At 48.4% G+C, this 27,767-nt stretch overlaps 1 protein-coding gene across 1 annotated transcript in view; it reads right to left on the bottom strand.

The window, feature by feature from the left end:
- Positions 1-5,483: 5,483 nt before the first annotated feature.
- Positions 5,484-27,767, bottom strand: part of ELK4 (ETS transcription factor ELK4) — a 93,673-nt gene continuing 71,389 nt past the window's right edge. Inside the window, exon 5 of the mRNA XM_069633154.1 lies at positions 5,484-25,392. Within this exon, the coding sequence (XP_069489255.1) occupies positions 25,294-25,392 (99 nt within the window). The 3' untranslated portion in view covers positions 5,484-25,293. The remainder of the gene's footprint in view (positions 25,393-27,767) is intronic.

Below are 27,767 nucleotides of genomic sequence, written 5' to 3'. Positions count from 1 at the left end.
GGCATACGCATGGAGAAGCTGGTCCTCCCTCAACTGACCCTCCAAATCAAAATGGCTGGCTGCCTATATGACCACCATTTTTGTTTCAGGGCAGCCAGAGGCACAGAAACCGCTCTCCTGAACACCTGTGAAGATCTACTTTCCAACCTGGACTCTTTACATTCCCCCTGTTCTGATTCTCCTTGATCTTTCTTCTGCTTTTGACACAGTCAACCACTCCATCCTCATAAACCGTCTCCATGATACCCTAGGCATCACGGACAGGGCAATGGCGAGGCTGACCTCCTTCCTTTCTAACAGACCTTCCCAAGTGCAAGTGGGTCATTTTCTCTCCTCCACCCCACTCTCTACCTGTGGTGTCCCTCAGGGCTCTATCCCATCGCCATAGTTCTTCAACATCTACCTGGCCCCTCTGATCTCCACTTTCTACTCTCATTTCCAATGTGTCGCAAACAACACAGCTCTCTTTCAAGCTGCCTCCTCCTCACTCATACCAGACTGCCATCCAGGCATGGTGCTCTGCCTTGATGCGGTCATTGGGACTCCTGCCTCTTGTTTCCCCCCCACTCTCTGACCAGACTCCATGGGTCCCCTCCCCTCACCCACTTGTGAGGCAAAAAACCTTCGGCTCATCTTTGACTCCTCTCTCTTTCTCTCCACACATCATGGACCTGGCAAAGAAGTCCAATTTTCAGCTTCATCTCTTCCGGGGCATTCTACCTTTCCTCTCCTTCCACCAGAAGCTGAGCCTCTCCAGAGCCCTGGTTCTCTCTAGGCTTGACTAGTTCAATAGCCTCTTCGTCAACCTGCCTCTTCCTCCCGTTGCCCCCTTCCACTAACCCATAATAGGACTGCAAGACTTATCCTTGGCCTGAAGCCCAGGGACCGCATCTCCCCAGCCCTAAAATCTCTCCACTGGCTCCTGGCGACAGCAAGGATCAAATTCAAGACCCTTTGCATCACCCACAAGGCTGTCTGGGGCCTGGGACCTTTTTACATCCAGCTTTCTCTCCCGAAATATCTCCCGGCCAGAGTCCTTCATTCTTCTGGCTCAAACTCTCTGCAGATCAAACGTTTCTCCAAGCAGAGAGCGGCAGGTAGCTCCCTTTCCTGGGCTGGCTCCTCCATCTGCAACAGCCCCCCCCTTTCCATCAGAATTGAGCTGAGACTTTCCTTTTCTGCTCTTCCTTCCCACTCCCCACTCCCGTGCTAAACTCTCCCTCTGCTGCTGTGACTGGGGCCTGGTCATTTCAGAGACATACATGGGCCACACCACCCCCTACCAGTTTCCCAAGCATCCTTTTCCAGCACTTGCCCTGGGGCTCCCTTTCCCGGACTAGCCCAACGTGGTCCTCCCTGTTCACCACACTCACCCCCGCCCCCACCCGTGGGGGTAGCCCACTCCTACACTTCTCCCTCTACACCCCTCCTCCCCCTTGCACTCATTACATTGTCATGCACTTGCACGGTAGGATTGCCACATGGTCAATATAACAGTTTTTTCTTTTGAGATTCCCCTGCCTCCATCCCCCCTTCCATCGTGTCTCGTGGCGCCTGGAAACACCTGTGTATAGGCGCCATACATATGTTCAATAAACAAATACAATATATAACTTCTGCTTGTGGCCTGATTATCTTGGCATCAACGGCTACCCAGAGCTATGTTTGGCTCTTCAGGCCAACTTGTGCCATACAAACATACCCATGTGACATTTGCATGAAGGAGACTTGCAAGACATTTAAAGCGTACTGGGGGTCGCTTATGTTGGATAGAACATTAGACTTTGCATCTTATGTAGAAGCTTGATTTGTAGCACACAAATAAGATTCTCGTTTCCTGGAAGTCTGACCTGCCCGTGAGCAGTAGAACCCTACTCTACCTTTACGGATGGGTCTATGAGCAAGAGGGCGGTGCTGATAGGGTTCTTTCTGATACTGCAGAGATGGTGCATCGCTTTAGCAATACACTTCGGGAGTACACATGGCCCATCTCTAGGCAGTACACGTGGCCCATCTCTAGGGAGTACACGTGGCCCATCTCTAGGGAGCAGACGTGGCCCATCTCTAGGGAGCAGACGTGGCCCATCTCTAGGGAGCAGACGTGGCCCATCTCTAGGGAGCAGACGTGGCTCATCTCTAGGGAGCACACATGGCCCATCTCTAGGGGGTACACATGGCCCATCTCTAGGGGGTACACATGGCCCATCTCTAGGGGGTACACATGGCCCATCTCTACGGGGTACACATGGCCCATCTCTAGGGGGTACACATGGCCCATCTCTAGGGCATACACATGGCCCATCTCTAGGGCGTACACATGGCCCATCTCTAGGGGGTGCACATGGCCCATCTCTAGAGGGCGCACATGGCCCATCTCTAGGGGGCGCACATGGCCCATCTCTAGGGGGTACACATGGCCCATCTCTAGGGGATACACATGGCCCATCTCTAGGGGATACACATGGCCCATCTCTAGGGGATACACATGGCCCATCTCTAGGGGATACACATGGCCCATCTCTAGGGCATACACATGGCCCATCTCTAAAGGGCGCACATGGCCCATCTCTAGGGGGTACACATGGCCCATCTCTAGGGGGTACACATGGCCCATCTCTAGGGGGTACACATGGCCCATCTCTAGGGGGTACACATGGCCCATCTCTAGGGAGTAAACATCTCTAGGGAGTACACATGGCCCATCTCTGGGGAGTACACATGGCCCATCTCTAAGGAGCACACACGAGCAAAACCTCTCGCACTTCCGGTTGACACTGGAGGCGAAGAGATCCACTTGAGGGGTCCCCCAAAGGGCGAAGATCTCCAGGAGAATCTCCTGAGCCAACTCCCACTCGTGAGAGATCGCGCTCTGCCTGCTCAGAGCGTCCGCCGTCACGTTTTCGTCTCCGGCCAGATGAACTGCCGAGATCGAAACTTCCTGCCGGATGGCCCAGAACTCGAGCTGCATCGCCTCCCTGCACAGAGGAAGTGACCCTGCCCCCCCCTTTTTGTTGAGGTAGTGCATGGCCACAGTGTCGTCCGTCATGATCAGGACAGTCTTTCCTCGCACAGTCGGCAGAAAAGCCTGCAGGGCTAGCCTGACGGCCCTCAGCTCCAACAGATTGATATGGAGTCTGGACTCCGACGGAGACCAACGACCGCTGACTGTCAGCCCGTTGGCATGAGCTCCCCATCCCGTGAGGGATGCATCCGACACGATCGTCACCTCCGGCCAGGGTAGCCAAAATGGAGCCCCCTTCATCAAGTTGCCTTCGACGGCCCACCACAGAAGGTCCCGGGCGACCGAGGGCGGCACCTGAACCGGGTCCGACATCCTGCCGGAGGACTGCGACCATTGCGTCTTGAGTGCCCACTGCAAAGATCTCATCCGCAGGCGAGCCTCTGGCACCAGAAGAATGCAGGATGCCATGAGGCCGAGCAACCTCAAGAACTCGAACGCCGGGAGCGTCTGGGCAAGCTGAAACTTGTGCACCATCTGCTGAATGTGAAGAGCCCTCACCTGGGGAGGAAAACACTGCCCCAGGGAAGTGTCGAGCACTGCTCCGATGTACTGGAGCCTCTGTGTTGGCGTCAAATGGGACTTCTTTAAATTGAGGGAGAAGCCCAGCCTGTGAAGGGAGTGGCAGGCGACGGACAGATGATCCAGGACTTGCTCGGGAGAGCTCCCCCTGATCAACCAATCGTCCAGGTAGGGGTAGACGTGAATCCCCCCTTGCCTGAGATGCGCTGCCACCACCACCATGAGCTTGGTGAAAACCCTCGGGGCGGAGGTCAAACCGAACGGCAGGACCCGAAACTGAAAGTGCGAGTCGCCAACCGCGAACCTCAGGTACTTCTTGTGCTTGGGATGGATCGGCACATGGAAGTAAGCATCCTTGAGGTCGAGTGACACCAACCAGCCCATCTCTAGGGGGCACACGTGGCCCATCTATAGGGGGTACACATGGCCCATCTCTAGGGGGGTACACATGGCCCATCTCTAGGCGGTACACATGGCCCATCTCTAGGGGGTACACATGGCCCATCTCTAGGGGGTACACATGGCCCATCTCTAGGGATTAAACATCTCTAGGGAGTACACATGGCCCATCTCTGAGGAGTACACATGGCCCATCTCTAAGGGGTACACATGGCCCATCTCTAAGGAGTACACATGGCCCATCTCTGGGGAGTACACATGGCCCATCTCTGGGGAGTACACATGGCCCATCTCTGGGGAGTACACATGGCCCATCTCTGGGGAGTACACATGGCCCATCTCTGGGGAGTACACATGGCCCATCTCTAGGGCGTACACATGGCCCATCTCTGGGGAGTACACATGGCCCATCTCTGGGGAGTACACATGGCCCATCTCTGGGGAGTACACATGGCCCATCTCTGGCCCATCTCTGGGAGTACACATGGCCCATCTCTGGGGAGTACACATGGCCCATCTCTGGGGAGTACACATGGCCCATCTCTAGGGAGTACACATGGCCCATCTCTAGGGAGTACACATGGCCCATCTCTGGGGAGTACACATGGCCCATCTCTGGGGAGTACACATGGCCCATCTCTGGGGAGTAAACATCTCTAGGGAGTAGACAAGGCCCACCTCTAGGGAGTACACATGGCCCATCTCTAGGGAGTACACATGGCCCATCTCTATGCAGTGCACATGGCCCATCTCTAGGGAGTACACATGGCCCATTTCTAGGGAGTACACATGGCCCATCTCTAGGGAGTACACATGGCCCACCTCTAGGGCGTACACATGGCCCATCTCTAGGGCATCACATGGCCCATCTCTGGGGAGTACACATGGCCCATCTCTGGGGAGTACGCATGGCCCATCTCTGGCCCATCTCTGGGGAGTACACATGGCCCATCTCTAGGGAGTACACATGGCCCATCTCTAGGGAGTACACATGGCCCATCTCTAGGGAGTAAACATCTCTAGGGAGTAGACATGGCCGATCTCTAGGGAGTACACATGGCCCATCTCTGGGGAGTAAACATCTCTAGGGAGTAGACAAGGCCGATCTCTAGGGAGTACACATGGCCCATCTCTAGGGAGTACACATGGCCCATCTCTATGCAGTTCACATGGCCCATCTCTATGCAGTGCACATGGCCCATCATTTTCTTATTGTATGGCCTTTCATTACAGGGAGTTTTTGTGCATTTTCACCTTGAATACATTTGGACAATGACATCCTCCTCCAATACTAAGAGTGGTGCCAGTGCACAATTAACTACTGAATACAGTTGTCACACACACACAATAAACCTGTATTGTAACAAAGTAGCGAAAGAGAGCAATTGTATCAAAACCCCTATACAAAATGGGGAAAAAAAACAGTACCACAGTGTACAAAGTAGTCATTTGTCGAGTCAAAACCATCCACTCATGTCAAACAACGAATTCCACTCTTTAGGATTTTAACGTGAGACAGTAAGGAAATGAACGTGACAAACAGTTTAGCTAAAATATTTATTTATTTGAAAAACATTGGCTTCCATGTATGCTTAAACATATTCCCATCACGTTTAACATAAGTACATTTTGCATCGATATACAGAGCGCAACCTCAGTTCCCAAGCAAAGACAGCCCTTAGTGGGGGTCTGCAGGTCTCCCATTGCTGCAGTTTCCTATGGCGGTTGGGGGTATCCCCCAAGATCACTGGCAGGGCCACACATCCACAGCAACCCCCGCACCCACAGTTAGGACGTGGGCCATGAAGTGCTTAAGTGCCTGCTCGTGGGCAGCCTCACCCGCAGAGCGGGCCCCGAGTTAGACATAGGAGTTTGTAAACAGCACGGAGAAGACATTGGAAAGCCATTTTGGGTCAGTTGGCATTCTTCATATTTTCTGTAAATGGCTGAAAAGAGGAAATGAATGGACAGGACACATTTTTGCAACAAGGTTCACAAAGTTGGCTCTTTTTCTGCTGAGAAATCAACACATTTTCCATTAAAACATTGATAAAGACGGATCATTTTTGGCCAGAAAATGTGCACATTAACGGCAGACATTTTAACAATTGAGATTCCTTTGACGCATTAAAAAAATAAAGATTCTCCAATGCTGCATAGTTTAGAGGGTGGGGTTGTTCTGTGTGCACAGCATCAGTGCAAATTCAATGCTGAGAGGCATACAGTATATGAAGATGGCTAACTTTGCGAAAACCTTCAGTGGTCAAAAACAGGGTTGCTTTACAAATAAACTAACCCTTCAGATCCCTTATACACCAAAATACTATTGAAATGTAATCAGCATTATACAGCACCAAAATTTGAAAAGATCTGTGTGAAAAGAGACAGCAAGCGAGTTATTTGTTTGACGGAGGCCGTTCGGTTTCTTCGCCGGATACCATTCCCTCCAAACACTTCAATGAAATACACTACAATAAGTGTACTATTTGGTGCAGACCTAATGCTTTACAGACACTCCTATAGAAAAAGTATTAATTACTCTGGCAACAACAAGGACTTGCCCACAAGTCCATCCAGTAATCTGCATCTCTCCATTAAGGCAAGAGTCCCTTCAGTGGCGGGCCATAATGTGCAGGAACAAAGTTATTATGCAAGGTCTTTTCATGAGGTTGGTGCGCCACCCCCATCCCTCCCAGAATAGCCCAACACTGCAGGCATCATTTCGAATAGCACTTGGGGTACTGCCTTTTCACAAAGTTTAAAGGCAGGTTAGGAGAAAGGCTCGAGCAACGAAAACAAGACTTTCCTCACACAAATATTAGGTCACAACCAAGATGCCGTCATTGAAATAGGGAAAGGGAGCAGGCCGAAGAATCCCCTTTCTATCTCCATTGCAGCTGCCAACAGAATAAGGTGGCTCAGTGCAAAGGATTTAAGTGAACCCAACACAGCGAGACGTCACCAGAAAGGGGCTTCTCATTTTTAAAAGCACTAGCCAGAAGAGTTATTTGCGAGCAATGGACTGTGTGGCCTAGTTTCTAGGTCACAATACCACATAATGTTTCCTGGCGCCAGACTCCTAAGTGCTAAATAAAGCGGTGAGCTACATCAAGGTAAGACCTGACCAAATTGTCATTACATGTAGATCATCTTAAGTGCCGGAAACGCCATGCGTCGGCACTATCTGATGGCAACCTTTATCAGCTCCAGGCACTATAAATTGAGACCACACAGCGCCTTCTGGGAGTTTCAAGAAAGTAAACTTTGCTTGGCTGAATGATTCACTTTCTACCTACCTCCCCCAGATCTACTTCGACTGTAACCCTACCATTTTATTACCCCCACCCCCATTTACGTCCGCATCCAATTTGCTCCGTGAAGTAATTCGAGTTGTATGTGTGTGGTGCATTATAAATCAGCAATAACATGTAAACAAAAACGCCACATCATCAACACGGTTGCCTAGAATACAAAACTTAAGAGCTATGACATTTTAAAAAATTGGAAACCTCTCCCTAGAATCTGGAACTCGAATATTAAGAGTAAAGTGCATGTGGAGTTTAATCGATGCAGGACAACCCTGGGTGTAATGCAACAAGAAAGGGCGTCCTTGAGTTTCTGAAAGTCTAAAAACATGATACGATATGATATTTATAACGTGTTTAATACCCAGAGGTTTCTAAGCACGGACCTGGGGATGGAACCTTTGGTGCTCCGTGTCGTCTTGCTTCCAAGGCGAGCACGTTGCCCCCGAGCTATCCTCCCGAGACGAACCACTTCCCTGGGCCTTTCGATTCATTGCGAATCAATCTATTTATTTATTGGGTATTTATAATGCGCATATACAGCAAAAGGTGCTTCAAAGCCAAAGAGATAAAAGACGGGGTCGGGGGGGTCGAAAAACAACCAGTCCTAAAAGGCCTTGTGTCGTTCAGATTGTGCAAGTGCAGTAACAAGAAGTGTGGGATTAGGGGGGGGAATGCTGGTCTGGGCAGAAGAGCCCATGTGTTATGCGAGTGTCATGGGAAGGCCAGGTGGACAAGTGCCAGGGGAATTCATTTGTTGCAGCGCACTGAACCCTTGGGTATAGGCGCTAGTTACATTATGAGACAAGAAATACTAAATATATATAACACAAACAAACGAGGAAAAAACACAGGGGGAGGGAGGGGTATCCCGGTGTCTTAAAGTCTTGGCACGGGGGCTTTACATGAAGAGAGTAACAAGGAGAGGAAAAAACGAGAGGTATCCGATTGTCTTAGCACAGGGCGCTTTAGGCGAAGAGCCGCATTTTTAGGTTTTTTCTGAAGGTGAAGCAGGAAGGTTCCTTTCTCAGGGCGATGGGGAGATTGTTCCAGAGCTTTGCGGCCATGACAGGAAAGCTTAGTCCTACGGTCTTTCGGGTGAAGGTGTGCACTCTGACGAGATGGCTGTTTGTGGATCTTAGAGGGTGAAGGGTGTATTTCTCCACCCGGCGTGATAGGTAGGCCAGGCAGTGTTCCTGGTGCACCTGTGTGCGATGGAGAGGGTCTTGAATTTAATCCTTTCACGGATCGGGAGCCAGTGTGCGTCTTTCCTGGCCTTTGTGACATGGTTGTACTTGGACAAGCCTACGGCTGCATTGTTTTGGATGGTTTGCCGCTTGCACAAGTTGCGTTCAGAAGTTCCTGCAAAGAGGGTGTTGCAATAATCCAGTTAGACTCTGGTGATATGAGGTTGGTTGTGGTGAGGAATGGTTTGCTGGCATTCAATAGTTTTGCAGTGTAGGCAGCAGAGGAGGTAATGGCATTGACCTGGCGAGAGAGGTCAAGGGTGGCGTCTAGGTAGCTGCCCAGGGTTTTGGCTATAGAGGATGTTTAGATCCAGTTGCCGTCAATGTCAAATGCTTTGTAAGCTGGGTCTATGCTGTGGAGGATGGAGGGAGAGCCTACAATGATGATCTCAGTTTTGTCGTTGTTGAGATATAACTAGTGTGCTGCCACCCAGATCTGGACATTGTTATAAACTGAGTTTATGATAGGTGCCTGAGAGAAGGAGGAGGAGGATTTGGGCGTCATAGGCATAATTCGTGTAGGATATGCCGAAGGCATCCAGGTGATCAAAAAGGGGTTTAGTATGAGGTTTTACAGGGTTAGGTGGTAACTGGTGTCCTGGGGCAACATGGTCGTCCATAAAAACATGAGAGGATCCGTCTGCCAAGAAGAATCTGATCCAGTCTGTTGCTTCTGGGGAGAGGTTTGCTGTTCTGGTGAGGTGGTTGCACAGTGTGTGGCGGTTGACTAGGTGGAATGCTGCTGACAAGTCCAGCATGAGGAGCAAGGCGAGTTTGCCTGAGTCTTTGATATCATCGAATTGTTTTTTTTTTAGGTCTCACAAGGAGGTTTCAGTTCCATGCCTTGGTCGGAAAGCTGATTGGCGTATACCTAGGATGTGGTTGTCCTCAAGGTATTGTTGTACCTGGATATATGTTACACAGTCAAGGATTTTAAGAATGAAGGGTACAGTGGTAATGGGGCGGTAGTTGGTGGGGGTGGTGGTTTTTTCCTTAGCAGCAGGAGGATCCAGGTTTCTTTCAGGCGGTTGGCACAGGTTTTGTTGCGAAAGAGGAGTTGATAATAGCCGTGATGATGGGTGCGAGTCTCGGCGCAGTCTTTGATGATAGGGGCTGGACAGGCATCTCCTTTGCATCGGGAGTGCTCGAGGCTTTTGATGGTTATTTGCCACTTTGGGTTCAGATACCGGGCAAAAGTCTAATTGGGCGATGGGTCGACTTGTAGGAGGTGTGAGGGGCGTGGAGGTGGCTGGTGGTGCTGGTTTGGCGAGGATGGCCAGTTGCTTGGCATGGATTTCTATCTGGAGGGAGGCGGTTTATTTTGGCATTGTTGCTGCTGACTTTGGCAGCGTGAATCACTCTTTTGTAGTCTTTGGATAGGGAGGTATACTGGGCTTTGGAATCTGGGGAGCAGTCTTTTCTCCACGCCGCTTTGGCGGCATGTTTCTTGGTAAGGAGCATGGGGGTGAACTAGGCGTTCTAGTTTAGAGCTTGCTTGGCTTTGCACTTTATTTAGGAGGCAAGCAAGCACATCTTAAATTATCTTTTGCTCCTTCCCTCTCCACCTCCCTGCTAATGTCCCCTCTGCCTCCTTTTGACTGGCCGCCAGGCCCTTCTTGACCAGTCGAGCCCTGCACTTGGGTCTCCCCGGATTCCCCCACCCAACCTGCACTTGCCCTATGGGCTCCCTCCTCCTGCACTGGTCTGGCTGCCTGCTCCCCATTGAGCAGTAAGTTCACCTTGCAGAGCTTTCTTTAAAAAAAATACTCACAGACTTAAAGGTACAGATTCTTGACAGTGAAAAGTTAGAGTGGCCAAGAGCTCTGCGAATACATAAAGTGCCCCTTGATCCCAGCAAACAATGATGTACTGAAAATATGTGGAAAAACAAATCTGAACATTGGCAGCTTTACGGGAACTTAAAAAGAAAAAAATAAATACAAGAATGGCAAAAACCATCAAATAACAGCCTTCAAAATAAGGATGGTTTAAAAATGTGTTGAAGGAGCCACTAAGAAGGGGCTGGGCTCTGAGCTTCGGGCCTAGCAGAGCCGCCAAGAGGTAGACACCGTTTTCTGCCATTACATCCTACCCATTTATCAGTCCTCAGCACTGTGGAAGATGGCTTTATAGATCAAGGCCTGGCCATTTAAATGATACAAACCATTGCTCAGATGTGCCATTAATATGTACATTTGGTCTTCTAGGCTCCGAACACGCAGGAACAGTGGGCACTAGTGTGGCAGGGCTCGAGGGTATGAAACATCCCCCCCAAAGATGACGCTTGCCTCCAAGCAGAGCAGATGAACAAGGCATATCTTTAGGTTACGCTGTTGTTACAATGACCTAATAATTAGTTGAACCAGGCTGTTCAAAGTAGCTGCTCACCTTCGAAAGGCTGCTGTTAATACTTAATATCTACATTTTTCAATTTAAATTTACATCGCTGTATCGTTCTTTAAAATCATTTTAACTTTACACCATTCTTTGGTATATTTTCTATCATGAGCGCCTTCAAGGTGAACGCTACATAAAGTTTAAAAATAAAATGTTATATCTTCTTCCAGATTTACTAAAATCCCTTATTTCCATAAACATCTTTCCTTTTTACGGGCCATCTTCGTGCAAGCCAACGCCTTTTCTACCCACAATCGCACACAAAGCGTGCAAGGGGGATTTCATCTTTTGAGAAGCTAGGGGAGGAATGGCAGTCTGGTGGCAGCTTTGAGACATCCACACAGGCCAGGTCATTTGCCACCAGCTTTGAGGAGTATAGTTTTTATTCCCTCCTCCCCTCCCAGTCAAATAAAAAAAAAAAAAGATACTGGATTCTGGCCTGATTTTTTGCGGTACAGGAACCACCAGATTCCAAATCATACAGTCCTGCGGAACTTGTATACCGCAGATAGGACCCTATAGAAAAAGTAAAAAACGTGCAGTCGGTTATGTCAGATCGTGGAATAAGAAAGAGTAAGTGCTTATGTTAAAAGTGCTGTGTGTGTTGGCAGGCAGCACACATTGCAAAGCAACCACCACAATAAGAGTGCCAATATTTCAGATCACACATGGGGGTCTTCAGCCTTAGGCATTGACTCGGGTCATTACAATCAACACAAACCGTAGACCCCGCACAAGCGGCCAGGGAATACATAGCTATGCTATACGTAGTAATGCTAGCACCGCTACAAGCCTGCCTCAATTGATGAGAAGACAGATCACATGAGCCCCCCTTCAACCTAGTCGGAGGGGGCCCGCTTGCTGAAAAGCTTTTTTCATATTGCCTCAAAAAGTTACCTACACATCCTGGGCTCAATTTCGATCTGGAAAGTATCAAAAGGAGGAAACAGCAGTTCTTGCATTTGAACATGTGACCTGCAAGCCATTGACAAAGATATCAGACCAGCCGATTGCTCGCCCAATTATTCTAAATGATTTCTTCAGTCAAGGTTTTTAAATGTTCATTGAACAGTTCACCAATTCACATCCATGGCAGCATTTTCTACCCATGTTCTCGGATTGTACGAAACCCTTGCCCTTTTTAGTTGTGGCTCATTTATGTGATGCTTAGCCAAAATGAATGCTGTACAAGTGCAAAGAAGCGCTTTGGGGTTCCAGACCGATTTGGATCCTGTGCGACGTTCCGCTGCACAGCCATGTTTCTTGGTAACATCCATTTTAGGGTCAGATATGCAGAACCCTTCATACTTGTACGATCCTTTTTACTGACATGCAGTGCCACGTTTTCCTGCGCTCCCACTGTGGTTGGCCAGTACGCCTGGTCTCTGCCCATCCTTCATCCAGGTCTGCAACACAAACTGTGGATATGGGACAGGACCACAGGATCCCACAGTGCACTACATGACGTTTCAGCATCAGTAAGACCGCCTGCCCCTCTCAGATCTCCCCCACAGTTGCTGCTCTGGGCAAGACGAGAGAGCTAGAGTGACAGGAAGCCTTGAGCTTCTTTGGGTCCGGAATGCCAAGTGGTCTCAAGGCCGATGGGGTTGGGGAGTTTGCAGAGCGTTGACCGAAAAGAGTGTTCATATACGCCAGCATGAAACGGGCAGAGACCCTCATTGCAGTCTTCGAGTGGAGGAAGAGTTTCGTCAGGTGAGCATGTTCGAGTGCTAGAGCCGACGGTTGACCAAGACGTTTATGCCGTTTCAGGTGGAGGGTGAACCACCTTGTCTAGCAGCTCGGCAAGGCTGCAGGCTCGAGTGAAACTAAAGCGTTGCTACTTTTTATTTTATTTATGGATTTTTATTAGAATATATATGTTAACAAGTTTACATTATACGTTGAAAAAACAATCAATATAATGAGATATATATATATATATTTATGGATAACATTTTGAAAACAAAGTTATACTTTTGAGCTCCATTTTCCCGCACAGTGGCATCTCATAGCCAAAATGCCACACAGCCAACATGTCCGTTTAATATTTTCATGCTCATAAATAATGCTTTCAAACCGGTCCAAGTCCATTTCCACGATGAGTTCTCGTTCACGTGTATCGGTTCTGTTGGAGTCCATATTTAATGTCATCAGGTGTGTCAGCAACGCTGCATGGTGGTGTCAAAGAATGACAAAACAGGTGTTGTGGTGAGTTGGAAGGAGTCCGACACCTTGTGGACATTTTTCATTCTCTTGAATGAAAATTCTGAGAATAATGCCCACCTCTCCCCATTGCTAAAGGGAATACCCTGCCTGCCTAAAGGAACTGAAGATGCTCATCAGACGGCCGGCAGTTCAAACTAACCCGATTTGGCCCGACCACTAAGCAGAACTAGTAACTAGGCCAAGAGAATGTCTCTTCTTCTTGGATAGTCTTGTTAAATGCAAGTTTATTTTTTAATCATTTAAACCCTTACCCTAATCTTGTTTGATAAGTCTCTCATCAACTCTTGCAGTACTTTAAAACGACCCTTGGGTCTCGTGCTTTCTGGGCCCCATCTTTGGAGTACATTTCCTTCCAGTAGGTCCAGACTCTCTCGTCATCACATACATGTTCTTCCCAGATTTTTGCTCAGGCTTTCCTAAATTAGGTTTGCCTCGATTACCTTTTAGGCTTTCTTTGCCAAGGAGTCTCTCTACTAGGCGGTCTACTCTTTTGTCTTGTTAACTGGCGAGCTTTCTCTCCCTTTCTCGTTATGTGTTTCTGGGTTGTATTTTCTCCGGTCTTCACTCTACAGATCTACGGTGGTTCCCCTTCCTTGCAGGGATTTAATTCCCAGTCTCTGTTGCCTCCACACCTGGGTTGGTTTAATTGACGATTTAAATATTGCTCACTTCCCTTGCAAACTGCTTTCTTCACTGCGATCTCTTTCTCCGGACTGGGACGAGTTTCTCTCTTCAAGTGACACCGGTCTTCCCCAACCTGATAATTTGCTTTCTCTGTTTTTTTACAGTTCCAAGTATTCAATTTGATTGCTTTCGCTCTCATCCTTAGGACTAGAGTTGCTTCACACATATAATGATTCCGCGGCTGCCTCCGCTATTCCAGTGTCCCCCGGTACCGCTCGTCGTGAAAGGGGAACAGTTGCAGGGCTAGGCTCTCGCTCGGGTACTGCTTCTCAGGTTCCCGTTCTCGGTTCCTCGCTGGGGTGCCTGCCTTCTCCAGACGTTGGCAATCGGAAGATGTTCAGGCTTCCCGTCTGAGTAGTCTCTGCACTGTTAGTCAGGCGCTCTGCCCACCACTGTGCGAGAGTGCTCACTCCACTACCAGGTATTTCTTACCCGGTTTCTTTGGGGACTCCGGCGTCTACCGTGGTGTTTTTCTGGCTCATCAAAAGTTGAGGGCTTTGCGCCTGCCTTGACTACACCTTCACACAGCGTGATGTCAGGGGGCTTCCTCTGTGCATAGCACTCTCCTCCTGCTTGGACTAGTCTCAGTTAGATACACGTCTCCTTTCTTTTTCCACATATGTTTTTCACATTGTCTTCAGGCAAACCAAGTTGCCACAGTACTCTTCATAGAAGATAGTCCCATATATGCAGCCATGGAATTTTACTTAGGAGTTCCTCATAAGAACGGAATTCCTTGTCCCTTGGGCCTTGGGGGGGGGGGGTTGTCCCGGTGATGTCCTACTTGCCTTGATCCAAGGAAGGGTCTTGCAGAGCGGCTCACCTCCCTAGCTTCACAGGGGGGAGGGGTGGGAAGTTTCCCCACTGGGGATAAGGGACGAATACCTGCGATTCGTCACAGTGTCTAATCGTGCAACTTTCCTTTGGAGGGTGACTTCTACCCTTTGAAGTTGGAGAATGTACAGTGATTTTAAGTTGACACTTGGCTTTTAGGCTCATATCTGTTTACATTTTGGTGCTCGTAGCTTTACTTTTATGTAATAAAAAATATAAACACTACAAGTACATTGTATGAATTCAAAAGCAAATGAGCTAAAAGCAAGTTGTACAGAACACCTCCACTTGATGGTTCTGTATATTTTTTGGGGAAAAATAAGCGCAAACAATCAATGAGTGACGTTACGAAAAGCGAGCAGAAGTTTGGCCATGTTACCACGTTCAGTTATCAGCAGTTACTTTCCACAGAGAGTACTCGTATGGCAGAAGAGAAAACATGTTCGACTGCCAATCAAGTGATTTCATCCCAAAGGGCTTAGGACACCCGCTTTTGGTAAAGAGGCGTGCCTTACTGTGGCAATAAGGCCTGAGGCGGCGGGCCAATACCGCCCCAAGTAATGCCCCCGGGGCCGTAGTTACGAACGAAGCCCCGGGGGCATTAGCGGAGGCGGTATTGGCCCGCCGCCTCGGGTCTTATTGCCATTAGCACCCCGGCACGTTAGACCGGGGTGCTAATGGCATTTTTTTTCTGTTTTGCTTGTTTCAAAACAGGAAAAAACAAAAAAAAGGAACAAAATGGCCACCGGGAAAGGGAAGACAGTCCGTTTTCCCTTTCCATGGCGGCCATCAGGAGCGAACGCGCTGGGAACACAAGTGTTCCCAACGCGTTCGCTCCCAAGACTAAAAGCAAAAAGAAGGTAAGTGGGGTTGGTAGGGCGGAAGTGAGGGGGACAGGGAAGGAAAAAAAATAATCATACAAAAAATAAAAAAGTACCGCGGTCTCCGACGGCGGACGATGAAAGCCTCCAGCCATGGGGAGGCTCAGAGCGGGGATTGCCCCGTTTCGAGCCTCCTCATTGGCTGAGGGGCTGCCACGCCCCTCGCCGGGAACAGAGTAGCCGGCACGCACGGCGTAAAAGGGAATACCGTGTGGTATGGCTCGCAAATGAGCCAATCACCACACAGTATTCCCGTTGCGCCGCGCGTGCCGGGTGCTAATGTGACTTCATGTCCCTTGGCGTCGCTTCCTCGAGTTGCAATTAATTCTATGTGCCTGTCATAAATGGGTCATTTGTATGGCTTCCTTTATTACAAGTGTCCATCCAGCTTTGATAGAAATGCAGTATTTTGCTGGAGGTCAGCAGGTAATGTGGTGAGGCAGCAGCCAGAGCATTTTTTGCTGCAACCGATTATTAACCCAGATGCCCTCATTTTTGGGAAATGTTCAATTTGATGGTAAGGGGAGACTTTCGTCTTGCTACCCTTTAATAAACACATTGCTTTTTCACAAGTTGCAGAAACACTAGCCAACACTGCATGAAGTGGACCCTTGGGGATGGCCAGCTGCACGGAGCATGGCAGCCAACAGATAACCTGGCAAAACCTCTTTCTGTAAGGCCAGTTCATAAGCAATGCAGAACTCATTGCCCCCTGGATCGTGCTGGAGGATGCACCTGCACCACCAGGTCAGCGTTACAAGTGGTTACAGGGAAAGACTGTAGAAAGACCAAGCACTAACCAGGAAGTGACTCCTAGCACGTACCTTTCACGTCTGTGAAATTCATTAGCTTAGGGAACCAGCGAGAGAGAAATGCATACAGCTCTAACAACTACACTTTCACTCGAAAAGAAGCTAGTTTCATCCACCCGTATTGGATATCCCTACTTTTTAGTTTGGGCTATTAAGTGGCAGTGCCTCCTGTAAGCAGAAACTATTGCCTTAGAGTACAGATAGGGAGAAATGGCATATGAGGAGGGACACATAGCATGAAGGAGTTTTATTTGCCATCTCAATGACTGCCTATGGCCATGCAAATCCCTATGGCTATTCCCATACAGCCCTGCCACTCCCAGCCCAAACCATGGGAACTCTTTGAACTCGCTTTAAATTGAGCCTTATCATCAAACTGTGCACTCAAGTGCCTGCCAGTGTTTTCTCAAAGCAGTCTTCTGAGAGTTAATGACCTAATTGGAGCTGTAAACCCGTTACTGGTGCAATAAAAACGCCTTAACCAGGTCTGCCTTCAGCCACTCGATTTATAAGCACTATGCGTGTCATTCACTGAAGACCTATTAAAAAAGAAATTGGCAAAGCAGTTTTGGCTTGTGTTTAAGTATGTTAGGGATTTGCCGGGCACTCCTATTGGATGCCCAGGTACTCTCAGCATTTTACACCCGTACGTACCAGCACTAAGACAGCGCCTGCAAGTGCCTTTCCCATGCCCACACAAAAGCCCAAACTATTGGCCTTTCCAATGCCGAGTTTCTGGAGCAGTGCACTGCAATTATGAGATATACATATACAAATATGTTCTCTGAGCAGCAGGACATCTACCCAGTTGAAGCGAAGAAGGTAAACAAAGTTGTAAGCAAACAGAAAGGGGCATTTAACCTGAAGTGTGGCCAATTTATTTCCTGTCTTCTTGGAGATCTTGATCTACGATTGATAGACAGACAGGAACAGGACATACTTAAAGGCGCTCCCACCCAGAGTTGCCAGTAACTCGCACCAATAATAATTATTTGCATCACTCTGCAACATCAGGTGGGAGAGGACAAAACTCAGAAACCTACTTTCAATGAAAACCCAGATCTACGACGACTTCACAAAGCGAATGAGTAATTTGTATAGCACAGTTAGACTGGAGCATTGTAAGGGAGCCCTTAGAAAGCTATTGGAATTTAAAAAGGGAAGTGCACAACTAAAGCACCTCTTCTAAAAAATAAAAAAACTACCAAAGAGTTCTGTCAAAACATCAAGTGAGGCACATGCAGGTACATTTTCAGTGACTGAACATTCCATCCCCAGCGAAATACCATGAGGAAAAAAGAAACATTACTGTGGACTTACAAAGCAATCTAATCACAACAAACATCTACATTCCTGGTCATTACCTTGCAATTCAATCCTTGGGGGAATACAAGAAACATTCCATGTATTGTACAGGCCATTTGTATAGCGCCTTTTACCATTATTATAGTCTCAATGCGCTATTATTGGGAACGCCCTTGGAGGACCAAAGTCCATAGTGTTGAAGGTCATGGAGTACGATTAGGATGCGTCTGTGCATTTGGCCAAAAAGGCTTAGCAGGACTGACCAGGCTGCGGCAAAGAAGCAAAAAAAAGCCATGCCGGTGTCTCACAATGCAATCCTGCGGGACACCAATGGAGGAACAAACCAAAAAAAACACACTTGAGATGCCCCATTAACATTGATATGATATGGCTTTTATAATGCGCCTATACACAAGTGTTTCAAGGCGCGACACGGGTAGGGAGGGGGAACAGAGGGAAGACACACAACGATCCTACTAGGCCAGGTGTCATTCAGATTGTGCAAGTGCATGGGAAGGGGGAGGGTTAAAGTGCAGTACATGGGATAAAGAATAATGAACAATAAGTAACGTACGGCCAGCTGGTGGCAAGTGCAAGTGCAGACATCAGGTGTCCAGTGCAGGTGGTGGAACTGTAGGGATACAGAAACAGTCCCTAAGTGCAGGGGTTGCTAGGAATGCAGTGCAGGTGTGCGACTGGTGGGGTGGGCGGGGGGGGGGACCTGGGACCGAGATCAGGGGGTGGCCAGGTAACCAGTGCAGTTTCAGTATCGGCCAGGAAGTCAGCAGGGGAGTGGAGGAGAAAAAGCATGGTGAACATTTATTCCCTATTGCCATTGGTGAACATTAATTCCCTATTGCCATTGAACATTAATTCCCTATTGCCATTGGTGAACACAGATTCTCCATTGACACGGGTGAATAGATACATTTTGCCATTGGTGTAATTAAGGAGCAACATTGCTAGTTGTCATGAAATAATTATTTTGATTCTGTGGTGACTTGTGGAGCAAGAGAGCTATCCCTTGCTTGAGTTCTATTCTCATGAAGCAAGGGAACCATCCCTGGATTGAGCTCTAGTGTCATCAAGCAAGGAAACACTCCCTGGATTGAGTTATATTCTCAGGTAACAAGGGTACCCTCCATGGGTTGAGCTCTATTCTCATGAAGCAAGGGAACCCTCCCTGGGTTGAGTTCTATTCTCATGAAGCAAGGGAACCATGCCTGGATTGAGTTCTATTCTCATGTAGCAAGGGAACCCTCCCTAGATTGAGCTCTATTCTCATGAAGCAAGGGAACCATGCCTGGATTGAGCTCTATTCTCATGTCGCATGGGAACCACCCTTTGATTGAGCTCTAGTCCCATGAAGCAAACGAACCATCCCTGGATTGAGCTCTATTCCTTGCTTGAGTTCTATTCTCATTAGGCAAGGGAACCCTCCCTAGATTGAGCTCTATTCTCATGAAGCAAGGGAACCATGCCTGTATTGAGCTCTATTCACATGTAGCAAGGGAACCATCCCTAGATTGAGCTTTAGTCCCATGAAGCAAACGAACCATCCCTGGATTGAGCTCTATTCAGTGCTTGAGTTCTATTCTCATTAGGCAAGGGAACCCCCCCTAGATTGAGCTCTATTCTCATGAAGCAAGGGAACCATGCCTGGATTGAGTTCTATTCTCATAAAGCAAGGGAACCATGCCTGGATTGAGCTCTATTCCCATGTAGCAAATGAACCATCCCTGGATTGAGCTCTATTCCTTGCTTGAGTTCTATTCTCATTAGGCAAGGGAACCCCCCCTAGATTGAGCTCTATTCTCATGAAGCAAGGGAACCATGCCTGGATTGAGTTCTATTCTCATAAAGCAAGGGAACGATGCCTGGATTGAGCTCTATTCCCATGTAGCAAATGAACCATCCCTGGATTGAGCTCTATTCCTTGCTTGAGTTCTATTCTCATTAGGCAAGGGAACCCTCCCTAGATTGAGCTCTATTCTCATGAAGCAAGGAAACCATGCCTGGATTGGGCTCTATTCTCATTAGGCAAGTGAACCCTCCCTAGATTGAGCTCTATTCTCATGAAGCAAGGGAACCATCCCTGGATTGAGCTCTAGTCCCTTGAAGCAAACGAACCATCCCTGGATTAAGCTCTATTCCTTGCTTGAGTTCTATTCTCATTAGACAAGGGAACCCTCTGTGGATTGAGCTCTATTCTCATGAAGCAAGGGAACCATGCCTGGATTTAGTTATTGTCCCATGAAGCAAGGGAACCATCCCTTTTGCTCGAGTTCTATTCTCATGTAGCATGGGAACCATCCCTGGATTGAGCTCTATTCCTTGCTTGAGTTCTATTCTCATTAGACAAGGGAACCATCTGTGGATTGAGCTCTATTCTCATGAAGCAAGGGAACCATCCCTTTTGCTCGAGTTCTATTCTCTTGAAGTAAGTGAACCCTCCCTGGATTGAGCTCTATTCTCACGAAGCAAGGGAACCATCCCTTTGCTTGAGTTCTATGCACACGAAGCAAGGGAAACTTCCTTGGATTGAGCTCCATTCTCATGATGCAAGGGAACCATCACTGGATTGAGCTCGATTCTCGTGTAGCAAGTGACCCTCGCTGGATTTAGCTCGATTCTCATGAAGCAAGGGAAACATCCCTTTGCTTGAGTTCTATTCTCATGAAGCAAGGTAACCATTCCTGGATTGAGCTTGATTCTCGTGTAGCAAGGGAACCATCCCTGGATTGAGCTTGATTCTCGTGTAGCAAGGGAACCATCCCTTTGCTTGAGTTCTATTCTCATGAAGCAAGGGAACTACCCCTGGACTGACTTCTATTCTCCTGTAGCAAGGGAACCATTCCTGGATCGAGCTCTATTCTCATGAAGCCAGGGAACCCTCCCTTTGCTTGAGTTCTATTCTCATGTAGCAAGGTAACCCTCCCTGGATTGAGCTCAATTCTTGTGTACCAAGGGAACCATCCCAGGATTGAGTTTTATTCTCATAAAGCATGAAAACCATCCCTTTGCTTGAGTTCTATTTTCGTGTAGCAATGGAACCATCCCTTTGCCTGAGTTCTATTCTCATGAAGCAAGGGAGCCCTCCCTGGATTGAGCTCTATTCTCATGTAGCAATGGAACCCTCCCTGGATTGAGCCCTATTCTCATGAAGCAAGGGAACCATCCCAGGATTGAGTTTTATTCTCATAAAGCATGGAAACCATCCCTTTGCTCGAGTTCTATTTTCGTGTAGCAAGGGAACCCTCCCTTTGCTTGAGTTCTATTCTCATGAAGCAAGGGAGCCCTCCCTGGATTGAGCTCTATTCTCATGTAGCAATGGAACCCTCCCTGGATTGAGCCCTATTCTCATGAAGCAAGGGAACCATCCCAGGATTGAGTTTTATGCTCGTAAAGCATGGAAACCATCCCTTTGCTTGAGTTCTATTCTCATGTAGCAAGGAAACCATCCCTGGATTGAGCTCTATTCTCGTGGATTACAGGCAGATCCTTGCTCCCAACTACAAACCATAATTTTTCCTCAGGGCGCCACATAAGATGCGTTGTTCAGTAGGTCACCTTTGCGTTTGCTGCATACAACATTTACACAGGGGAATCCAACCCACAGGCCGTTTTTGTAAGTAAAGAAAGCAACAGGGCGAGGTTGAGATTTCAAGCTGGTGCCAACCCTTTTTGTCAACCTACCCTTATAAGCACCATCACCCCCATCTGGCAAGGACTAAAAGCTTTTGGTGACTCTATACATAATAAAAGAAAGGACATTGTAGGAGACTTCACTGGTATGCAGGCTTGGATTAAGCGTGGAATGCTGCTCAGCCGAACCGCGAGTCGTCACCAGATCTTTGTGTGGAGTAAACTGCTGGTTTAGTTCTTAAGAACTGCGCTATTCACCAATCACGCACATTAAACGAGAGGGAAAATGTTGTCGAAGTGTGGCGCATTCTTGCTAATCCCGGTACTCCCAGAAAAGTATACGGTACCCAGGAATGTCCTTGAAAAACCCTTTATGTCCTCCGTACCTTAATCCTTGATATTTAATAAACGTAACTATATAAAAATCTATTTCAGACAAATATTGGATCGTTTGTATACAGTTTTTCCTGCAATACGTGCAATATTAAAGGAGAATTACTCCACTGCTCTTCCAAAATAAAATTTACCTCCCCATCGTTTCATGTAGAACAATATCAATACGTCACATTCTTTTCTGTGTAACTCATCTCGCCATGTTCTTTTTAGCAATTTCATAATAAGCAATGCATGTGAAGTGTGCAATTCTCAATAATATTGTGTTCTTATAGAACACTTTATCCCGGATTCCTTCCACTTCTAAACACTGCCACAAAATGAGCTATTATCAAATTTAACGGTACCCAGTTTATGAACCTTGAGAGAACATAAGGTCTCCCAGAGTCAAGATTTAAACCAAATGCAGGCTGGACCCCTGTGAGCGCTGGACAATATGAACTATCCACCCAACCAATTCGAAAAAATAAAAAGAAAACGTATATACTGTGCGAAATCCAACTGTATTCTCCCACTTACTACCCTGGGATACTCCATTCAGGTGGCCAGGGAAGGGCCAACGCTTTTGGATCCCGTCCCTGGGGGTGGAAAAGCGAGGGAGGATCCCCTGACTGGAGGGTTGTGGGGGATTGGAAGAATGCCTAAAGGCGAGACATGGCATTCCCCCTTTTCCCAATGTACATCAAAACCCTCTCCCTTAGCTTTTATGGGATATTTCCAATCCCATTCCATCTTCCCCTTCCCTTTTCCAACAAGGACTGGGATGAGGAAGAGGCAACCGAGAGCACTGAAGATTAACCACAGACATAACTGAGAAGCAGAGAGAAGCTGACTACATTACACCACGAGGCTGTCCAGCTAAAAGAGTCTGGCGGTTTACCTTAACCATTCACACCCGACTCCACTTGACTCTCAGGGTATAAAAGGTGTGGTTCTGCCAGAAAAGATGAACGAGCTGGGGTTGCTGGTTGGAACGTAGAGTCTGCAGCACGAGAAGCCTTGGAAGTCCGGAGGAGAGCGGGACACCGAGACGCTGACCCTGTGTGGCTTGAGGGTTGCAGCATGGCGAGGGGGGGGGGCGTGTCTCCGTGGAGCCATAGTGAGGCAAGTTGCTTATTATTGGATGTGTCCAGGCCAGTGCTCATTCCTCTGGGACGTGTGCCAGTCCCAGGGGTGCCTGAGGGGCAGCTAGTGAGATCCTGACCGCGGCCCACAGATCTCAAGAAGCTGCTCGCCAGCGCCACGCTATCTGGGTGAGTTAGGTAGCAGGATAGAGAGAGAAACCCAGTGGTGTACGTGTGGCTGGGGTGGGAGCAATGATTTGAAAGTGGAAAGCGGCACGGAAAAAGGAAAGCAAGGAAAACAAGGTGCGCGAGCAGCGCAAACATGAGAAAAGACAGAAGAGAGGGCATGAGCGCCCCGAAAGCAGAAGAGGGCACGCAAGTGACCCGAAAGCAGAAGAGGGTGCAAGCGACCCAAAAGTCAAATAGCGCTTATGAAAATTGAAGGAAAGCAAAGAGAGGGGGCAAGAGACATGAAAGCAGAAGAGGGTGCGAGTGACCCATAAGTGAGAAAAGGTGCAAGGGTGCACAGTGAAGTGAATAGAGTGTTAAAGGGGCACGACAAAGCAAGAAGAGCGTGCAAGAAGCACAGCAAAGAGAAAGAAGGTGCTCAAGTGCATTGCAAAGCGGAAAGAAAAGGGAAAGTGAAAAGACTGAAAAAACGATGCAAAGCGTGAGGAGAGGGGTCAGAAGTCAGTGGTCATGGAGGGGTGAAGCAAAAGCCCAGCTTTTTAGAAAGTCTGACACTGCCCCATGGATGGAACTGTCAACCTTTGTTTGGGACCAGAGGGGCCTAAGCTCGGAGAAGGGATCCCTGAGAGGCCTGCAAAGACATTTTGAACCTTTGCATAAGAGGCCTAGGCTTGGGGAAGGGAACCCTGAGAGGCCTGACCAGAACAGTTTCTTTTTTTGTTTGGAACTGGAAGGAGTAAAGCTTGGGGAAGGGACCCCCAGGCGACCCAGAGGCATTGGGAACTTTATTTGCTGCAAGAGTCCTACGTGGAAGGTACCAAGGGCAACCCTTTCTGTGTTGAACTGTCATTTTCTGAAACTGGCAGAACAATACCTGATGGTAAGGCCCCCCTGAAACCAATTGTGGTTTACATTTCTTTTTGGGCCGCCATTTTTACTTTAAGAAGACCCCAGATCACATTTTGTCTAAGAGTAAGGGCAAGCATAGGTTGTGACACAGACAGATTTTGGGTTTGGACATTGATGGCCTTACAAACATCAGTTGATGGAACAACCCCCTTTGAGTTAGGGCCAGTTAGGCATTACACCAACCCAACAAAGTTTTTCAATAAAGGTTGTCAAACTGTTGCTTTTGAGTCTGTGTCTCTCTTGATACCATGCCTGTCTCACAATACACATGCTTTAGTTCGATTACGACTTTCCTGTAGAAATAGGGACATGTATTTCAACAATTGAAACACTGCACCAAGACACATCAACATTTACCTGGCACGAGGTGGCCACAACCACATGCAAATGGGAATCTTAGTGGACTTTCACCCAGGTAGTCATAGTTTAAAAAGAGGGTGTTTTTAAACACTGTGGTGAGCAATATTTGGGCATGTGAAAAACAATAAGAATGAAGCAGTGCTGGATTCCCATTGAGCAGAACTTCAAAATATCTTGCTTCTTTGAAACCACCGCCTCTCAATGTCCACAAACTCCTGGACCCTATTACAAAAATGACTCACGAACTTACAACCAATAGTTTATACTGCAGGTTAGGTCTTGGCCGTGATGTGTTTGAAGGAGAAGTGCCTTTGGCTGGAGTAACTGTACTTGGATGTTGGAGACTGGCTGCTGCCAACAAGACTCAGGATCTCGTTCCTTTTGCTTGATTTGCAGAAGGCAACATTGGCCCAAACCCCGATAGCTTGAAGAAAAACAATTACTTTTCCTCTTCGCTGCGTATACCACCAGGACGCCACAATCCCATGGATCCACGGGGGGAACACTCGTTACAATTCCATACTCTCAAATTACATTTTCTTAAGTGCTTCAAGTTGCGTTCAGCAGCTTCTTGCGCCAAGTTGCCTTACCTGGTTGCTACATAGTGCTGCATGGAGGCAATGGCTGCTTCAAGGTGCTGGGTTACGGTGCCCCCGCTTGTGCCAGAGAAGTTTCCGAGATGAGGCATCCAGGGTGCTGCAGCCCTGGTGCCCTCCCCTGAAGAGGAGAACGGATGTTTTCAATCGTTGTTGCATTATTCTGGAAGCTGGAGAGCAGGGGCACAGTTCTATGGACCAGTCCTTCTTTCATGTCTCCTGCCCCATGTTTTTACTTGTGTTCCTCTGGTTATTTCCATACACAGGGACAGTTCCCCCTGGAGCCCAGGGTAGACATGGCAGCTGGGGTGAAGGCCGTAGAATGCGCTCGGGGCGCTGCAGTCCGCTTTGGGAAATATATAGGTTTTGTTGCCTTGGTTGAAAATAATTATACAAAAAAGTGTGTACAAAAATATAAATGTCCGCTATAAGCTTTCGGGAGTTACAAGTCAAAAGTTGAAGGTATTAAAATGAAAGCAGTCCATCTGAGCTTTCTTTCCCGTGTGCTATGTTTTTTGCAGGTCTGGGGAAAAAGGTCCGGGCGTGGAAGGTCCCTCCAGGCTAGACAGCGTGAGTGGCCCGTGGCTGTTGAACACTGAAGGAAACTGTGGAAGAAAGCAAAGTCTCGAGTTAAAATGCAGCTAATGCGCACACCACAAGCTGCGGCACGAACAAATAAATAAATAAATAAACACACACACAATATGCAAAGGGAGAGAAGAATGAGGCTGTGACGGGCCGGGCGTCTTCCTACGTCCCGCCAGCTGGCGACGAGGACTAACTCGGCCAACTCAAGAGAGCAGCGGTTCATGCAATCCTGTTCCGCTAGAAGACCAGTCCAAAGGGCAGGGTAGCAGGACCATGCACTACAGACTGGGTAGTGGTGGGTGGGGAGGCAGAGTCTGGCCCATCGGTTTGTGTCTGCATGCACTGGAGTTGCAGCGCGGAGCGCAAGGAGGAGTTGCAGCGCGGGGCGCAAGGAGGAGTTGCAGCGCGGGGCGCAAGGAGGAGTTGCAGCGCGGGGCGCAAGGAGGAGTTGCAGCGCGGGGCGCAAGGAGGAGTTGCAGCGCGGGGCGCAAGGAGGAGTTGCAGCGCGGGGCGCAAGGAGGAGACGTAGCGTGGAGAGTAAGGAGCAAAGCAACATGGGGAGCAAGGAGCAGAGCTAGGAGGAGTAGTAGTTGAGTTGAGGGTTGGTAGTAGTGTGGAAAGGGGAGACAAGTAGTTGGGTGGAGTGCAGTTGGAAAGAGTAAGATCAGAGGGTGGAGGTAGAGAGGGGAAGAGAGAACATCAGAGACTAGGAAATGAAAGAGAAAGAAAGCAGCAACGGTAGGTGGAATAGGAGTGGGAGAGAAGGAGAAGACTAGGTGAGGGAAAGAGGAGGGCGTGGAAGAAACCAAACGTGGGCCTGTGTTTCCTAAAAGGCACCTATCATTGCAGGCTAGCTTTGGGGACCGTCAGGCAGCATCTAGATTGTTCCCAAAGGGAGCTAGCGAGGCAAGGCGTTTGCCTTTAGGCCATCACCATCAGTAGATAGAAGGGGCTAACGATCAGGGGTTCAGGGGTGCCCGAGTTAGGGAGGGACCGCCCATTCCTAGGTTAAACAGAGAACGATGGCCCTTGGAGATCTCCTGGGCTACACATCAAATAAAACCCCTTAAACTGTCTTGGAGAGCTTGTGAGTGGGGGTGGGGAAGGGGTGCGGGTAGGGAGGGTACCTCTGTGCATTTGGGTAGGGTGACAACGAGGGAGCTTTGGGGGATGAGGGAATTCAATGGTGGCCTCAGTTGTGCTCCCTAACCCGAGCCAGAAACACATGGCTCATCAACGGCAGGAAACGCGGCCCACTTCACCTGAACAAACGGCGGCAGTTCCTTACCGCGCCTCCTGGTGAGGAGCAATAGACGAGGTGCCACCTGGGGAGAGACGATATGCAGCAGAGAACTCCTTGGGAGAATGCGGATCACACTCAATTCTCCTACAGCACCCACAACGATTTCCTTTAGGACCAATTCTAACTTTCCTGGTGGACTCCAGAAGTCGAAGCTTTCACTTTAAGTTTCTGCTTTTGCGACCAGGATGAGCACGACTTGCTGCATGCCTTTACATACTGCTTAGAACAGGACTCCTAGAAAGGTAGTGTGCTCCCTGCCTGGCTCACCAGATTTAAATCGCACATCTTTCAGATTATTGATCACTCTGTCCCATGGAGCTTTTGCCAAGCTCAATGTTACGCTTTCAAACCTGTTCAATGTTGCTTCTTCGGGCCCCCATCTGTGCTTGATTTGACGGTACTTATTGGTCTCTGGGTTGGGTATTCCTGGGCAGCACACCATGCTATTTCTCTAGGACTCTCTTGGAGCAGGCTTTCTGTGGCTTTATGGCAGAGGTTTAACTTGAACAGAGTACTTTTATACACACAGTAATCCATACAGTTTGCACGGCGAGTTTTCTCTGCAAGCAAAGCACCCAGAGGAGTGAACCCACACCACGTGCATAGACTTTATCCACTTACTGGTCTGTAAGATTGCTGGTCTGTTCTCCTTTTGTACTGTTCAACCCTTTAAAAGACATGCAACAGCACCGCCTTCCACATTCTCTGCCTGCATCCCACAGGCTTGCCATCATTATTAATCCGGCCCTTTAAACGTTTCTCTATCTCACCATGTCTCTTAATTGCAGGACAGAGTTACTTTGAACTCAAGGCAAGCAGATTCCCCCTCCCCTGCTAACTCTGTGACAGCGGCATGGGTTTCACCTGGTCAAGGAGTGGGGACAAGGATCCCAGAGGTGTTGTGAGGCAGCTTTGTGGGCTCCCTGTTCCCAGCCCCACGGTTTGTAAGGATTTCTGCATGCATATTGTTAACTCTTTCCAAGACCCAATGCCTCAGCCTCTGTCAGGACCACTTCTCCCACCGTTCTTTTTCAGGTGTTTCCAAAGAGACTTTAATTACCAGAATGCATCTGACTCCTCAGACCCCTG

This window comes from Ambystoma mexicanum, chromosome 13, assembly GCF_040938575.1.
Source record: "Ambystoma mexicanum isolate Mex_15411 chromosome 13, UKY_AmexF1_1, whole genome shotgun sequence".
NCBI classification, from domain to species: domain Eukaryota; kingdom Metazoa; phylum Chordata; class Amphibia; order Caudata; family Ambystomatidae; genus Ambystoma; species Ambystoma mexicanum.
The sequence above is the reverse complement of the archived record's forward strand: the minus strand, read 5'-3'. Positions and strand labels throughout refer to the sequence as shown.